The sequence below is a fragment of the Trachypithecus francoisi genome, unplaced genomic scaffold (genome assembly GCF_009764315.1).
Source record: "Trachypithecus francoisi isolate TF-2019V2 unplaced genomic scaffold, Tfra_2.0 Lachesis_group16, whole genome shotgun sequence".
In the NCBI taxonomy this organism is placed as follows: domain Eukaryota; kingdom Metazoa; phylum Chordata; class Mammalia; order Primates; family Cercopithecidae; genus Trachypithecus; species Trachypithecus francoisi.
The window spans coordinates 47,505,980-47,524,262 of NW_022681461.1; the positions used below are offsets into that span (position 1 = coordinate 47,505,980).

The following is an 18,283-nucleotide window of genomic DNA, read 5'->3' on the forward strand; positions in this document are numbered from 1 at the left end:
TTTATTGATTTGCGTATGCTGAACCAGCCTTGCATCCCAGGGATGAAACCCACTTGATCATGGTAGATAAGCTTTTTGATGTGCTGCTGGATTTGGTTTGCCAGTATTTTATTGAGGATTTTTGCATCAATGTTCATCAGGGATATTTGTCTAAAATTCTCTTTTTTTATTGTGTCTCTGGCAGACGTTGGTATCAGGATGATGTTGACCTCATAAAATGAGTTAGGGAGGATTCCCTCTTTTTCTATTGATTGGAATAGTTTCAGAAGGAATGGTACCAGCTCCTTCTTGTACCTCTGGTAGAATTTGGCTGTGAATCCGTCTGGCCCTGGACATTTTTTGGTTGGTAGGCTATTAATTATTGCCTCAATTTCAGAACCTGCTATTGGTCTATTCAGGGATTCAACTTCTTCCTGGTTTACTCTTGGGAGAGAGTAAGTGTACAGGAAATTACCCATTTCTTCTAGGTTTTCTAGTTGATTTGCATAGAGGTGTTTATAGTATTCTCTGATGGTAGTTTGTATTTCTATGGGGTCGGTGGTGATATCCCCTTTATCATTTTTTATTGCGTCTATTGGATTCTTCTCTCTTTTTTTCTTTATTAGTCTTGTTAGCAGTCTATCAATTTTGTTGATCTGTTCAAAAAATCAGCTCCTGGATTCATTGATTTTTTGGAGGGGTTTTTGTGTCTCTATCTCCTTCAGTTCTGCTCTGATCTTGGTTATTTCTTGCCTTCTGCTAGCTTTTGAATGTGTTTGCTCTTGCTTCTCTAGTTCTTTTAATTGTGATGTTAGGGTTTCAATTTTAGATCTTTCCTGCTTTCTCTTGTGGGCATTTAGTGCTCTAAATTTCCCTCTCCACACTGCTTTAAATGTGTCCCAGAGATTCTGGTATGTTGTATCTTTGTTCTCATTGGTTTCAAAGAACATCTTTATTTCTGCCTTCATTTTGTTATGTACCCAGTAGTCATTCAGGAGCAGGTTGTTCAGTTTCCATGTAGTTGAGCGGTTTTGATTGAGTTTCTTAGTCCTGAGTTCTAGTTTGATTGTACTGTGGTCTGAGAGACAGTTTGTTATAATTTCTGTTCTTTTACATTTGCTGAGGAGTGCTTTACTTCCAATTATGTGGTCAATTTTGGAATAAGTGCGATGTGGTGCTGAGAAGAATGTATATTCTGTTGATTTGGGGTGGAGAGTTCTGTAGATGTCTATTAGGTCCGCTTGGTGCAGAGATGAGTTCAATTCCTGGATATCCTTGTTAACTTTCTGTCTCGTTGATCTGTCTAATGTTGACAGTGGGGTGTTAAAGTCTCCCATTATTATTGTATGGGAGCCTAAGTCTCTTTGTAAGTCTCTAAGGACTTGCTTTATGAATCTGGGTGCTCCTGTATTGGGTGCATATATATTTAGGATAGTTAGCTCTTTCTGATGAATTGATCCCTTTACCATTATGTAATGGCCTTGTCTCTTTTGATCTTTGATGGTTTAAAGTCTGTTTTATCAGAGACTAGGATTCCAACCTCCGCTTTTTTTGTTTTCCATTTGCTTGGTAGATCTTCCTCCATGCCTTTATTTTCAGCCTATGTGTGTGTCTGCATGTGAGATCGGTCTCCTGAATACAGTAAACTGATGGGTCTTGACTCTTTATCCAGTTTGCCAGTCTGTGTCTTTTGATTGGACCATTTAGTCCATTTACATTTTAGGTTAATATTGTTATGTGTGAACTTGATCCTGTCATTATGATATTAGCTGGTTATTTGGCTCGTCAGTTGATGCTGTTTTTTCCTAGCATCGATGGACTTTACATTTTGACATGCTTTTGCAATGACTGGTACCTGTTGTTCCTTTCCACATTTAGTGCTTCCTTCAGGATCTCTTGTAGGGTGGCCTGATGGTGACAGAATCTCTAAGCATTTGCTTGTCTGTAAAGGATTTTATTTCTCCTTCACTTATGATCCTTAGTTTGACTGGATATGAAATTCTGGGTTGAAAATTATTTTCATTAAGAATGTTGAATGTTAGCCCCCACTCTCTTCTGGCTTGTAGAGTTTCTGTGGAGAGATCTGCTGTTAGTCTGATGGGATTCCCTTTGTAAGTAACCCAACCTTTTTCTCTGGCTGCCCTTAAGATTTTTTCCTTCATTTCAACTTTGGTGAATCTGACAATTCTGTGTGTCTTGGAGTTGCTCTTCTCCAGAAGTATCTTTGTGGCGTTCTCTCTATTTCCTGAATTTGAATGTTGGCCTGCCTTACTAGGTTGGGAAAGTTCTCAATGATATCCTGCAGAGTGTTTTCCAACTTGGTTCCATTCTCCCTGTCACTTTCAGGCACACCAATCAGACGTAGGTTTGGTCTTTTCACATAATCCCGTATTTCTTGGAGGCTTTGTTCATTTCTTTTTCCTCTTTTTTCTCTACATTTCTCTCTCGCTTCATTTCATTCATTTGATCTTCAGTCGCTGATAATCTTTCTTCCAGTTGATCGAGTCGGTTACTGAAGCTTGTATATTTGTCACGTAGTTCTTGTGTCATGGTTTTCATCTCTATCAGTTCTTTTAAGGTCTTCTGTGCATTGATTATTCTAGTTATTCGTTCATCCATTCTTTTTTCAAGGTTTTTAGTTTCTTTGCACTGGTTACATAGTTCCTCCTTTAGCTCTGAGAAGTTTGATCGACTGAAGCCTTCTTCTCTCAACTCGTCAAAGTCATTCTCCATCCAGCTTTGTTCCATTGCTGGCAATGAGCTGCGTTCCTTTGGAGGGGGAGATGCACTCTGGTTTTTGAATTTCCAGCTTTTCTGCACTGTTTTTTCCCCATCTTTGTGGTTTTATCTGCCTTTTGTCTTTGATGATGTGATGTACTGATGGGGTTTTTGTATGGGTGTCCTTTCTGTTTGTTAGTTTTCCTTCTAACATTCAGGACCCTCAGCTGTAGGTCTGTTGGAGTTTGCTTGAGGTCCACTCCAGACCCTGTTTGCCTGGGTATCAGCAGCAGAGGCTGCAGAAGAAGAGAGAATATTGTTGAACAGCGATTGTTGCTGTCTGATTCTTGCTCTGGAAACTTTGTCTCAGGGTGTACCCGGCCATGTGAGGTGTGATGTGTTGGTCTGCACCTAGTGGGGGATGTCTCCCAGTTAGACTACTCAGGGGTCAGGAACCCACTTAAGCAGGCAGTCTGTCCATTCTCAGATCTCAACCTCCATGCTGGGAGAACCACTGCTCTCTTCAAAGCTGTCAGACAGGGACTTTTACATCTGCAGAAGTTTCTGCTGCTTTTTATTTAGCCAAAACAATCTAAATGTCCATCAAGAGATGAATGGATAAAGAAAATGTTGTATAAACAACAATTGATTACTACCCTTAAACAAAGAAGGAAATTCTGCAATATGCAACAGCATGGATAAACTTTGACAGCATTATGCTCAGTGAAAAAAAGCCAGTTACAGAAAGACAAGTGCTGCATGGTTCCACTTCTATGAGTGTTTACAATAGCCAAATTTATAGAATCAAAGAGTGGAATGGTGTTTAGAAGAGATTGGGGCGACTGAGAAATGGGGAATTTTAAATTAATAGGCATAAAGTTTCAAGCAAGATGAATAAGCTCTAGAGATTTGCTGTACAACATTGTGCATATAGTCAACAATGATATACACTTAAAATTTTGTTAAGAGAATAGGTCTCATGCTAAGTATTCTTACCACAATAAAATAAGAAGAAAAGAAAAATTCATGAAGGAAATAGTTTACTCTAGAGAGAGCAAAAAAGATAGAATTACATGACTAGTATAAATCCAAATATACCAATAACTACAATATAAATAATAGAGCTGAAATGTATCTTTTGAACAAAGAGGAAAGAAGACTATGATAGAAAACAGATGCACTTAAAATATAGTTATCCAAAAGCTTTAAAAATAAAAGAATTTAAAAATATGTTATCCTGGGACTAGCTTGTACCACAAGAGCCAGTTTTGTATGTCTCTTCCCAACTCCTTATTCATGTTGGTGCTTGAAATCAATCATGGTACGTATATTTATTTCACAGAAATTGGCCAGGCATGGTGGGCTCATGCTTGTAATCCCAATGCTTTGCAAGGCCAAGACAGGATGATCACTTGAGCCTAGGAATTCAAGACTCTAGTGAGCTATGATTATACCACTGCATTTCAGCCCAGGTGACAGAGCAAGATCCCATCTCTGAAAAATAAAAAGAAAAATCTGTACCACAAAAATCAACAAACATTACAAGTCATGCTCTTCCCCCAACATCCAAAGAACTGATTTATCAGCACACAACTAAATATACATCAGATAAATGCTAAAAAAAAAAAAAAAGAATATATAGCAATATTATTCCAAGATAAAATAAATGGCAAAAAACATTAGGAATGACAAGAATGGATAGTTTGTAAAGAAAATGTGAAAATTATGAATGTTTGTGTATCTGACAACATGTTAAGCAAAATTTGATGGAAATTCAAAAAAGAAATTGATTAATCCTTAGGTGTATTTACTGTCCTGCAGTATATTTAATATGTACTATACTCAGAAATCAATAACTCAAGTAGAGAAAACATAAGGCTACTTTCTTTTTAAACCCATGTGGAACATTCACAGAAACTACTTACATCTTAAGCCACAAAATTTAACAAATTCAAAAACAGAAAAATTGTTTTAGCTATCTGCCTTGAACATGATGTAATACAACTGTGATTTAACAAAATAAGTGGCCAAAATTTATCTATCCACTTAAAAATTGTAAACCCTTCTATCTGATTTAGGGTTAAGGAAGAAATAAAAAGTGAGTTTGTGGACTGTTTCAAATTAAACAGCAGTGAGAATTTAAAACCTTTGTAATTCAGCCAAAATGTAACTTTGAACTTTAGATATTAGAAAAATAATACAGGCTGGGCGCAGTGGCTCACGCCTGTAATTCCAACACTTTGGGAGGCTGAGGCGGACGGATCACGAGGTCAAGGAGATCAAGACCATCCTGGCTAACACAGTGAAACCCCGCCTCTACTAAAAATACAAAAACAAAATTAGGCAAGCCTGGTGGCAGGCGTCTGTAGTCCCAGCTACTCAGGAGGCTGAGGCAGGAGAATGGCGTGAACCCGGGAGGCGGAGCTTGCAGTGAGCCGAGATTGCGCCACTGCACTCCATCCTGGGAGACAGAGTGAGACTCTGTCGCAAAAAATAAATAAATAAATAAATAAATAATAATAATACAAAGGAAATGTAATCAAGGAGAAGTACATAGGAATCTTAAGCTATGTGTATAATACACAAAAACAAATTGACTAAGCCCTTGCCCAGACAGAGAACCAAGCTGGCAACCTTGCCAGAGCACAGCCTCTGGCCCTGCCCACCTTGAGACCTTGAACAGCAACCTTCCCAGCCCCAGATCCCAGCTTACATACCCACCCAGGCAGGGAGCCACACCACAGTCCCTACCCAACTATGGGGCACAGTCTGGACCCCGCCAACCAAGGAGCCTAGTTGGCAACTCCACCTGGCTATAGAGCTCAGCCCACAGCCCTGCCCGTTTGCTAAGCACAGCCTGTGGCCATGCCTGGGCAGGGAGCCAAGCCGTTGACCGTGCCAGACCCCAGAATACAGTCAGTTACCTCACCTGATCATGGAGTGCAGCCTTTAGCCCCAACTATGAGGTACAACTGACAGCCCCATCCAACCAAGGATCTTGGCCAGCCGTGGAGTGCAGCTTTTAGCCCCAAACACTATGGGGCGCAGCTGGCAGCCCCATCCAACCAAGGAGCTCAAGTGCAGAGCACATCAACAGCCTCACCTGGTCAAGGAACCCAGCCTGTAGCCCCACTTAATCATGGAACCCAGCTTGCAGCCAGCCTGACCTGGGAGTCCTGTAACAACACTGACTAACCACACAGCAAAGCCAGTGGTCCTGTCCAGACAGGGAACCAAGCCAATAACCCCCACCCAACTGCAGAGTACATCTCGCAGCCCTGCGTCATCCTGGAGCCCAGTGTGCAGCCCTGCCTGAGCAAGGAGTCCAGCCAGCGGCATTATTTGACCAGAGAGCCTATCCTGGATGCCCCCCAACTGTGGATGGTTATGAAGCCTACCTGTAGCCCAATTGCAAAGCCTAACACATGGCAGCACATGGCCAATGAGTATAGCCTGTGATCCTGCCCAATAAGAAGCAATTCTAGAGCCCAGCCAGCAGCCCTGTCTGACTGCAGAGCCCAACCAGTGGCCCCACCTGACCTTAGCAGTATGGGCAGCAGCCCCGCCCAGCTAGAGAACCTGACAGCAACTACTGCCTACCTACCCATGGATGTTATCTGCTGGCCTGTTCACATCCAAAGGTTGGACTGACTGGTGAAGGACTCTTCCTGCTGAAGAAATCCTGTAAAGGCTGGAAGAAATGGCTGCTTCCTTAAATGTACAGACACCAATGCAGGGATACAGGGATTATGAAGAATCATGAAAAAATGACATAATCAAAGGAAAATAATAAAGCTCAAATAATTAACCCTAAGTAAATAAATATATAGAAACTGACCACAAATTCAGATTAGTCCTCTTAAAGTTCAGTCAACTATAAGAAAACATGATGGACAACTAAAAGAAATTAGGAAGACAATACATGATCAAACTGAGAGGTGTTATATATAAGAAAGGAAAAGTAGATTAGAGGTATAAAGATTTAAAAAAGGAGATAAAGTTGTCAGTCTTTACAGTTAGTTATTTGAATTCCTAGAAACAGTAATCATCTGAAAAACTCCTATAAAAATAAGAAAATATATGTAAAATAAAATGTCCAGTAATAAACTAGATCTATAAAGAGAAAACTTCAAAACAGTCCTTTGAAACACAGATAAAGACCTAAACAAATGGAAAGGAATACCATGTTCTTTGATTAGGAAGACTCAGCATTCCAAAGTGTCGAAATGATCCAAATAAAATTTAATGTGATTGGAATAAAATTACCACAGTAAGGTATTTTTAAGGGGCAGAGAATCTACACAAGCTGAATGTGAAATTCATATGGAAAACCAAGCAAGCAAAAACACCAAGAAAAATCTGATAAAGTAGGGTAATAAGAGAGAGATAGCTTTATCCAATGTTAAAATTTGTTATAAAGCCTCATTAGTTAAAATATACTCAAATATAAAACTTTTTTTTTTTTTATTATACTTTAAGTTCTAGGGTACATGTGCATGACGTTTATATCATGTATAACTCCCCAATGCAATCCCTCCCTCCTCCCCCCTCCCCATGATAGGCCCCAGTGTCTGATGTTCCCCTTCCCGAGTCCAAGTGATCTCATTGTTCAGTTCCCACCTATGAGTGAGAACATGCGGTGTTTGGTTTTCTCTTCTTGTGATAGTTTGCTAAGAATGATGGTTTCCAGCTGCATCCATGTCCCTACAAAGGACGCAAACTCATCCTTTTTGATGGCTGCATAGTATTCCATGGTGTATATGTGCCACATTTTCTTAATCCAGTCTGTCACAGATGGACATTTGGGTTGATTCCAAGTCTTTGCTATTGTGAATAGTGCCGCAATAAACATACGTGTGCATGTGTCTTTGTAGTAGAGTAATTTATAATCCTTTGGGTATATACCCAGTAGTGGGATGGCTGGGTCATATGGTACATCTAGTTCTAGATCCTTGAGGAATCGCCATACTGTTTTCCATAATGGTTGAACTAGTTTACAATCCCACCAACAGTGTAAAAGTGTTCCTATTTCTCCACATCCTCTCCAACACCTGTTGTTTCCTGACTTCTTAATGATTGCCATTCTAACTGGTGTGAGATGGTATCTCATTGTGGTTTTGATTTGCATTTCTCTGATGGCCAGTGATGATGAGCATTTTTTCATGTGTCTGTTGGCTGTATGGATGTCTTCTTTTGAGAAATGTCTGTTCATATCCTTTCCCCACTTTTTGATGGGGTTGTTTGCTTTTTTCTTGTATATTTGTTTGAGTTCTTGGTAGATTCTGGATATTAGCCCTTTGTCAGATGAGTAGGTTGCAAAAATTTTTTCCCATTCTGTAGGTTGCCTGTTCACTCTGATGGTAGTTTCTTTGGCTGTGCAAAAGCTCTTTAGTTTAATTAGATCCCATGTGTCAATTTTTGCTTTTGCTGCCGTTGCTTTTGGTGTTTTAGACATGAAGTCCTTGCCCATGCCTATGTCCTGAATGGTACTACCTAGATTTTCTTCTAGGGTTTTTATGGTATTAGGTCTAACATTTAAGTCTCTAATCCATCTTGAATTAATTTTCGTATAAGGGGTAAGGAAAGGATCCAGTTTCAGCTTTCTACTTATGGCTAGCCAATTTTCCCAGCACCATTTATTAAATAGGGAATCCTTTCCCCATTTCTTGTTTCTCTCAGGTTTGTCAAAGATCAGATGGCTGTAGATGTGTGGTATTATTTCTGAGGACTCTGTTCTGTTCCATTGGTCTATATCTCTGTTGTGGTACCAGTACCATGCTGTTTTGGTTACTGTAGCCTTGTAGTATAGTTTGAAGTCAGGTAGCGTGACGCCTCCAGCTTTGTCCTTTTGACTTAGGATTGTCTTGGCAATGCGGGCTCTTTTTTGGTTCCATATGAACTTTAAAGCCGTTTTTTCCAATTCTGTGAAGAAAGTCATTGGTAGCTTGATGGGGATGGCATTGAATCTATAAATCACCTTGGGCAGTATGGCCATTTTCACGATATTGATTCTTCCTATCCATGAGCATGGTATGTTCTTCCATTTGTTTGTGTCCTCTTTGATTTCACTGAGCAGTGGTTTGTAGTTCTCCTTGAAGAGGTCCTTTACATCCCTTGTAAGCTGGATTCCTAGGTATTTGATTCTCTTTGAAGCAATTGTGAATGGAAGTTCATTCCTGATTTGGCTCTCTGCTTGTCTGTTACTGGTGTATAAGAATGCTTGTGATTTTTGCACATTAATTTTGTATCCTGAGACTTTGCTGAAGTTGCTTATCAGCTTAAGCAGATTTTGGGCTGAGACGATGGGGTTTTCTAAATATACAATCATGTCATCTGCAAACAGGGACAATTTGACTTCTTCTTTTCCTAACTGGATACCCTTGATTTCTTTCTCTTGCCTGATTGCCCTAGCCAGAACTTCCAACACTATGTTGAATAGGAGTGGTGAGAGAGGGCATCCCTGTCTTGTGCCAGTTTTCAAAGGGAATTTTTCCAGTTTTTGCCCATTCAGTATGATATTAGCTGTGGGTTTGTCATAAATAGCTCTTATTATTTTGAGGTACGTTCCATCAATACCAAATTTATTGAGCGTTTTTAGCATAAAGGGCTGTTGAATTTTGTCAAAAGCCTTTTCTGCATCTATTGAGATAATCATGTGGTTCTTGTCTTTGGTTCTGTTTATATGCTGGATTACGTTTATTGATTTGCGAATGTTGAACCAGCCTTGCATCCCAGGGATGAAGCCCACTTGATCATGGTGGATAAGCTTTTTGATGTGCTGCTGAATCCGGTTTGCCAGTATTTTATTGAGGATTTTTGCATCGATGTTCATCAGGGATATTGGTCTAAAATTCTCTCTTTTTGTTGTGTCTCTGCCAGGCTTTGGTATCAGGATGATGTTGGCCTCATAAAAAGAGTTAGGGAGGATTCCCTCTTTTTCTATTGATTGAAATAGTTTCAGAAGGAATGGTACCAGCTCCACCTTGTACCTCTGGTAGAATTCAGCTGTGAATCCATCTGGTCCTGGACTTTTTTTGGTGGGTAGGCTATTAATTGTTGCCTCAATTTCAGAGCCTGCTATTGGTCTATTCAGGGATTCAACTTCTTCCTGGTTTAGTCTTGGGAGAGTGTAAGTGTCCAGGAAATTATCCATTTCTTCTAGATTTTCTAGTTGATTTGCGTAGAGGTGTTTATAGTATTCTCTGATGGTAGTTTGTATTTCTGTGGGGTCGGTGGTGATATCCCCTTTATCATTTTTTATTGCGTCTATTTGATTCCTCTCTCTTTTCTTCTTTATTAGTCTAGCTAGCGGTCTGTCAATTTTGTTGATCTTTTCAAAAAACCAACTCCTGGATTCATTGATTTTTTGGAGGGTTTTTTGTGTCTCTATCTCCTTCAGTTCTGCTCTGATCTTAGTTATTTCTTGCCTTCTGCTAGCTTTTGAATGTGTTTGCTCTTGCCTCTCTAGTTCTTTTAATTGTGATGTTAGAGTGTCAATTTTAGATCTCTCCTGCTTTCTCTTGTGGGCATTTAGTGCTATAAATTTCCCTCTACACACTGCTTTAAATGTGTCCCAGAGATTCTGGTATGTTGTATCTTTGTTCTCATTGGTTTCAGTGCGATGTGGTGCTGAGAAGAATGTATATTCTGTTGATTTGGGGTGGAGAGTTCTATAGATGTCTATTAGGTCCGCTTGGTGCAGAGATGAGTTCAATTCCTGGATATCCTTGTTAACTTTCTGTCTCGTTGATCTGTCTAATGTTGACAGTGGAGTGTTGAAGTCTCCCATTATTATTGTATGGGAGTCTAAGTCTCTTTGTAAGTCTCTAAGGACTTGCTTTATGAATCTGGGTGCTCCTGTATTGGGTGCATATATATTTAGGAGAGTTAGCTCTTCCTGTTGAATTGATCCCTTTACCATGATGTAATGGCCTTCTTTGTCTCTTTTGATCTTTGATGGTTTAAAGTCTGTTTTATCAGAGACTAGGATTGCAACCCCTGCTTTTTTTTGTTCTCCATTTGCTTGGTAGATCTTCCTCCATCCCTTTATTTTGAGCCTATGTATGTCTCTGCATGTGAGATGGGTCTCCTGAATACAGCAGACTGATGGGTCTTGACTCTTGATCCAGTTTGCCAGTCTGTGTCTTTTAATTGGAGCATTTAGTCCATTGACATTTAAGGTTAATATTGTTATGTGTGAACTTGATCCTGTCATTATGATATTAACTGGTTATTTTGCTCGTTAGTTGATGCAGTTTCTTCCTAGCCTCGATGGTCTTTACATTTTGGCATGTTTTTGCAATGGCTGGTACCGCTTGTTCCTTTCCATGTTTAGGGCTTCCTTCAGGGTCTCTTGTAAGGCAGGCCTGGTGGTGACAAAATCTCTAAGCATTTGCTTATCTGTAAAGGATTTTATTTCTCCTTCACTGATGAAGCTTAGTTTGGCTGGATATGAAATTCTGGGTTGAAAATTCTTTTCTTTAAGAACGTTGAATATTGGCCCCCGCTCTCTTCTGGCTTGTAGAGTTTCTGCCGAGAGGTCTGCTGTTATTCTGATGGGCTTCCCTTTGTGGGTAACCCGACCTTTCTCTCTGGCTGCCCTTAAGACTTTTTCCTTCATTTCAACTTTGGTGAATCTGGCAATTATGTGTCTTGGAGTTGCTCTTCTGGAGGAGTATCTTTGTGGCGTTCTCTGTATTTCCTGAATTTGAATGTTGGCCTGCCCTACTAGGTTGGGGAAGTTCTCCTGGATGATATCCTGAAGAGTGTTTTCCAACTTGGTTCCATTTTCCCCCTCACTTTCAGGCACCCCAATCAGACGTAGATTTGGTCTTTTTACATAATCCCATACTTCTTGCAGGCTTTGTTCATTTCTTTTTCTTCTTTTTTCTTTTGGTTTTCTCTTCTCGCTTCATTTCATTCATTTGATCCTCAATCGCTGATACTCTTTCTTCCAGTTGATCGAGTCGGTTACTGAAGCTTGTGCATTTGTCACGTATTTCTCGTGTCATGGTTTTCATCTCTGTCATTTCGTTTATGATCTTCTCTGCATTAATTAATCTAGCTGTCAATTCTTCCACTTTTTTTTCAAGATTTTTAGTTTCTTTGCGCTGGGTACGTAATTCCTCCTTTAGCTCTGAGAGGTTTGATGGAGTGAAGCCTTCTTCTCTCATCTCGTCAAAGTCATTCTCTGACCAGCTTTGATCCGTTGCTGGCGATGGGCTGCGCTCCTTTGCAGGGGGAGATGCGCTCTTATTTTTTGAATTTCCAGCTTTTCTGCCCTGCTTCTTCCCCATCTTTGTGGTTTTATCTGTCTCTGGACTTTGATGATGGTGACGTACGGATGGGGTTTTGGTATAGGTGTCCTTCCTGTTTGATAGTTTTCCGTCTGACAGTCAGAAGGACTGTCTGTTGGTCTGTTGGAGATTGCTTGAGGTCCACTCCAGACCCTGTTTGCCTGGGTATCAGCAGCAGAGGTTGCCGAAGATAGAATATTGCTGAACAGCGAGTGTACCTGTCTGATTCTTTCTTTGGAAGTTTCCTCTCAGGGGTGACGCCACCCTGTGAGGTGTGGGGTGTCAGACTGCCCCTAGTGGGGGATGTCTCCCAGCTAGGCTACTCAGGGGTCAGGGACCCACCTGAGCAGGCAGTCTGTCCGTTCTCGGATCTCAACCTCCGCGTTAGGAGATCCACGGCTCTCCCCAAAGCTGTCAGACAGAGTCGTTCGCGTCTGCACCGCCCCCGCTCTTTCCCCTAATCAAATATAAAACTTAAAAAGAGATGGAACACAATAGAAAGTTCAGACACTGACATAAACATTTATGAAATCACTTGGAGAAAGATGGACTATTTGCTAACTGGTGATGGGACAAGTGAGTATGATTTTATGTAATGATCTAAATGATTACAAATGGATAAAAAAATTTTAACTGAAAAATAAAAAAGTAGCAAAAAAAATTGTGGTTTGAAAGTATTTTTTATGTACCTCATTGTGGAGAATGCTTTTTAAAGTATCCCACTAAATTCAAAACTGAGAAAGGAAAAGATTCATTAATTTTAGTACACACAAAATTAAAATTATTTTTCTTTGACATCAAACAGTACTGTCAAAAGAACAAATAATGAAATAATTGAAATACATACAATAGGCAAGTATAATTTCCCTAATACATGAAGAACTCCTGTAAATCCCTAAGAAAAACCAAAAAATGACAAATAACATATAATGATTTCTTAACACTGATGTTCAACTTTGTTTATAATGAGAGAAATGAAACTTTAAAATGCAGTGAAAACTCAAGCTACTCTGAAATAACATATTGATATTTTGCTATTCGTGTAGAGAAACAGATACTTTTATACATTCTTTGTGGAGATATATATTAGTACTATCTTGGATGGAACACAGGGATAGAATTAAGTAACAACTGTCAAAATTATAGTTCTACACACCCTTTGATCCAGCAGTTTCAATTCTAGCCATATATCCTGGAGATGCAAAATTAATATCTGAGCACCATTATTTATTTTAATATTGCTTGTGCTAACGAAAGATTGGAAACAGCCCAAACATCTAACTAATCTGCTCTCAGCTCACAAAGCCATGTACTGAGGCCCTCTGTCCAACCAGATTAAGGAGTGACTTTTTGTTACCCACATGTAGGTGTGGTATAGGCTAGCTTTTACTGATTTCTCAGAGGCAACTTAAAAGCTTGTGAAGCAATCCTTGATTTTTTAATGATTTTTCTTCAATCCTTTATTGTTGTCTTGCCCACACATAATTTACCACATGTAACTGAACTTTGACCCAATTTGTCTTTCTCAACTTTTTCCAAAGCATTTGTAATCTAGTATAGATAAAATAGAAACAGTTCTTTCTGCAGTAATCTTTCATTGGTTTATGTAACCATTAAATGAATTATGCAACTGACCCGTTAAAAATAGTATGTACATGTTGAGGAATAAGTAGAACCCGATTCTTAGTGTTAGGTTAACTAGTGGAAGTAGTTGGTGCTGATTAAAAATAGCCTGCCTGCTGTAAGCATTCACCAAGCAAGGTATCAGTTGGTGCATCTGAAAGAGCGATGGGGGAGCTTTGCTTAATCCAGCAAGTTGGTTAAGTATTCATTGAAGAGAACTTTTATCGCATGCTGACAATAGGTAAAGAGCAATCCACTATATTCCAGAATAATTAAAACCAGAGCAATCCTAGTAAAAAAAATGATTTGTTAGTATCTTTACATTTTTATGTTATTACTGCTTTGTCTTCATTATGACTTTCATATAAGCTCAATTTCTTTCCAATATGTTACAGGCTTTGGCCAAAGAGTTACAAAATGATGTCCACGTGGTAAGGCGACAAATAAGAGAGCTTAAAAAAATGAAGAAAAACAGGGACGCCTGTAAAACCTCAACCCATAAAGCCCAGACCTTGGCAGCTTCTATCCTGAACATTTCACGGTCAGACTTAGAGGAAATATTAGACACAGAAGATGAAGTGGTAAGATCATTTAAATATTTATTAGTAAAGGGTTTATTACACATTGGACTTAAGTACATATTTTTATTCATTTTATACCTCTTAGAATTTCATCTTTAAGATAGTATTAATGATGGTAAGATTGTTAAAGTGCCAATGAAAGATACACATCAAGTATTAACCAACTCAAAAAGCCTTTAAAGAAATTTAACTGTATAATATAGAAATAAGCTAGTACTTATAACCTTTCAAATTACTTGTTATTCAATTCATTTATTCTTTCCTATCCTCCATTTTCTTTAATTTAATCATATTATATATCGTGAAAACCAGTATACTTAATTAAGCTAGCTTAAATGGATTTAGTTAAGCTGAGTCTCCACTGATTTGAAGTTTTTTTCTCCTTGTGAGATTTTTTAAAAAGTGCCAAATCTATTGGCTTTCATAGCTAAATTCAAAATTGTTGTTCACCAATATACGCTTTGAAAATATATTGTTGAAAAATATTTATTGCTTAAAATTGGGTAAAATACTTCTGTCTGAGTGAATTTATATGCATACAGGTATAGTCTTTAATAGCATTTCACACCTCCTGGGAAAGACACTGCATTTTTGACATAGTCACTGCCTCATAAACAGCAGAATCTCATACCACTCAGTCTTTTGTGAAACATGTATAGGATGCTCATTCCTATCCTACTATGGCTCTGAGCTTTAATTCATGAATATTAGATTTTTATCCTTTGGAATGCTAAAAGATGATGGCACTAGCAGCTTCTCAACACATATTTGTTCAATGATAGACTTGGGTGTCTATATGAGATCATCCTCTGGCCCCCTCATCAGCTTCTGAAAGATCTTCTGGAATAGAGCAAATCTATAATATGTAAAGATTTTTGAACTATCCAGAATCCTTAGATATAGTTAAAAGGAATCCTACAGGTATTATTTTCATCCAATGGGTGAATTACCAGTTTCTGTGTTCAGCAGCTATGCGAAAACGTCTGCAACTTTCTATCAAATTCTAAACTTTGAAGTACAAGAACAATATCACATATAGTACCAAATATAAGACACATGGGAGTAATATTATTTCTGGCAAGGATGTTAACTAAGCCTTATTATAGGTGTTTAATTAAAATATGTTGATTGATGAGAAACCTAATAAAAATTTAAGGGTAAGGCCTCTGCTGTTGCCTAGAAATTTTAAAACACACAGATTTAGCACAGTGTCTCATGTGAGTATGGCTGTTTGCATGTATGTGTTTACACATACACACATGCAGTGATGCTAACACATGTACATATTCTAGAACACAGAACCACCAGGTTTTCAAGACCAAGTAATCTCTAAAATGATGCATTCTCTGGGCTAACAAATTAGCAAAAAAAAACCCTCTTTGAATGAACAAATCAGAAAAGTTGTTCTCTTTGAGTATGTGAATTAGGAAAGGATCTCTCTTCATAGCCCCAAAGACTAGATGGTGCACGTCTGTGAATAAATGGCACCTCTGCCTCTGGGCAGGTGGAGTCTGAAGACAGAGTACACAGCACTGTAACATGCATGTCACACACTCTTAAATCAAGTCCCTCCTGAAAGAGATATAAACACACTGTTCTAAGAGGGGTAGGTACATTTTGATATATTTACTAGATTGCATTGTAGACTGATCCTGACATCTTCCAGAGGTCCAAGGATTTGCCCAAGCAGGGCCCAGATCACCTGATTTATGTTCTTTACACTATATCGAACTGTAGTAAATTCACATCAGAAACTGTGATGGCCTATCTGAAGTGCCTAGCATGATGCCTGCCATACAGTAAATTTCAACAAATAATAGTTTCTTACACCCTTCCCTTCTTGGAAAGTCTATTTTTTTTTTTGTAAACTGAGTTACAATTTCAAGTGAATCATCAACTGTACATGTGAATACATTTCAATTCCAGAAATATTCTATCATGATAATTGATGGGCTGAAAATACTTTGTGACCTACAGAACTTTAAGTTGGAGTGTCCCTTGCCTATCAGTAGATTATTGGATAGTTTGAATCAACAAGCATTTAAATATACTAGAGTCATGCCATGTTCTATTCTGTTTGTAATGATAACAATTACTCCTTAGTTATCTGCTGACAAGTCAGATTTTGGAATATTAAGTTTTGTGTTATCTCACGAGGGTCACCTGTAAATGATTCTTTTATATAACTCCATCTTATTTTTCACTTTAATTGCTTTCACCCCCATATTAGCCCCTACTTTGAGCTCCACTGTAAAGGTAGAAATTAAATATTTCTGAATTACCGTGAAATATATAAATATAGCTATATCTTCCGTAGTATGTATCTATAAATTAAATTTTAAAGGGCATGGATTTAAATGTTACTACTTTGAGATGACAGACTGTTCTTTGTTGAATGTAATTCTACTGATATTACTCTAGATTTATTCAGTATCTAATAGTATAAACAAGTTCATATAAATTTCATTGACACCAATGTTTCTATTTTTTTTCTTTAGGAAATTGAAAAAACCAAAATTGATGCTGAAAATGACAAGGAATGGATGTTGTACATTCAGAAACTTCTTGAAGGACAGGTGTTTTATTTTTCTGTTTCGTATATTAAACTTCTAAATAAGAATCCCAAGCCTTACATTTTCACCAGATGTCTAACTTTTTGTAAACACTACCCCATTATTTACTTCTGTTAGGTAAAGAAGTATTCCAATAGGTAGAAAGGAAAGTTAACCCTCTATTTGTGCTTTTAGACTTAACAAATGAAACAAATGCCTTGGGATAGAGCCAACATGGGTCTTAGCAAATGCATTAATTAAATTATTGAGTCAACCTCTGTGCTTGCTAGACTGAAAAGGATCCATTCTCTCAGACCTCTTAGGAAAAGAGATTCTTTATTATGTGTCTTTAAAGTTAGTAGTTGATATGGACACCTGAGGAGTTCATGGGTTTCAGTGACCTTTTACTATGGACCTGTTTCCAGTCAATTCATGTTTTCCTCACAGCCAGACAGCTGTTTATTACTGTGTCTTCCCGCATTCTCTACAATATTTTCTACTGAGACCTCGAGCAGCTTGTTAGTGGGAAGTAAATATTGATTTGGCATCCTGTCAATGCAGAAAGAATGAAAAAATTTCCACCAGAGGCCCCTCAAACATTTTCCTATCGACATTTTCTGGGCCGAGTGGAAAGCTGCATAGAGGATGACAAGGCCAAGACGAGTTGAAATCCCTGAGGGGTCTATTGAGACTGCTGCTGTGACCTGTGTGATACTTTTTCTTCCCTTTCAAGTATTTTTTTAATACACATATAGTCTACTGGGATGCGCCCCTCTTGTAAGTGATCAAGGGCAGTTTATTGGCAGGTGAGAGCCCTGCTTTTCTAGTCATAGCTAGCTTTTGTTTTGACATCACTGACAGCATGTAATGTATTCTAAAACTTTTTCATTATAGTTCTTTTGGCTCAACCTAATTGTTTGTTTTTTAAATGGACTGGAATAAATAAAAGCCAAAACATATTTGTCTAAGTACCCCAAAAATTGTCCTGTGATTTTAGGAAAGTCATTTTAAATGTTTCTGTGTAAAGATTAAAAATAGAAACTGATATTAAATGCAATTATTTTACATTTATATTAACAAGTATCAGTTTCTGTGCTTTTGGTAAAGTCAAGAATAAGTAAATAGTATATAAACTATTCATGTTAGTATCAGTTTGATATATTTTTGAGACATTGTCTGGAATCACTTTAATAACAGTAGGCGATTAAAAATCATTTGCTTAAAGTTGTGTAAGTGTAGATGTGCAGGTGCTAGACAAGGCCTTTTACACTGACTACTTGCTTTTGAGAACAGAGGCCATTTCTTAATCATGTGGTACTCCCAGAACCTAGCTCAGTGGCTGGCATACCAAAGAATTCAATAATGATTGTAATGAGGTTTTTCTTTTCAACTTGAAAATGATAAAAATAAACTTTTTAATGAATTTTTAAAATGTTCACTTCATAAATATGGCCTGTATTTATTTGAATTAGAAAATTTATCATCAATTATGACTATAAAAACAATAAATCTATACATATAAAGCTTTGTTAAA

General features: G+C 38.1%; 1 protein-coding gene across 3 annotated transcripts in view; it reads left to right on the top strand.

Moving 5' to 3' along the window:
• CNTLN (centlein) overlaps nt 1–18,283 on the top strand; it is a 421,157-nt gene that overhangs the window by 387,577 nt on the left and 15,297 nt on the right. For all 3 annotated transcript variants that reach the window (XM_033237412.1, XM_033237414.1, XM_033237413.1), the window contains 2 exons: nt 14,012–14,197; nt 16,696–16,773. In XM_033237412.1, coding sequence (XP_033093303.1) covers nt 14,012–14,197; nt 16,696–16,773 — 264 coding nt within the window. The remainder of the gene's footprint in view (nt 1–14,011; nt 14,198–16,695; nt 16,774–18,283) is intronic.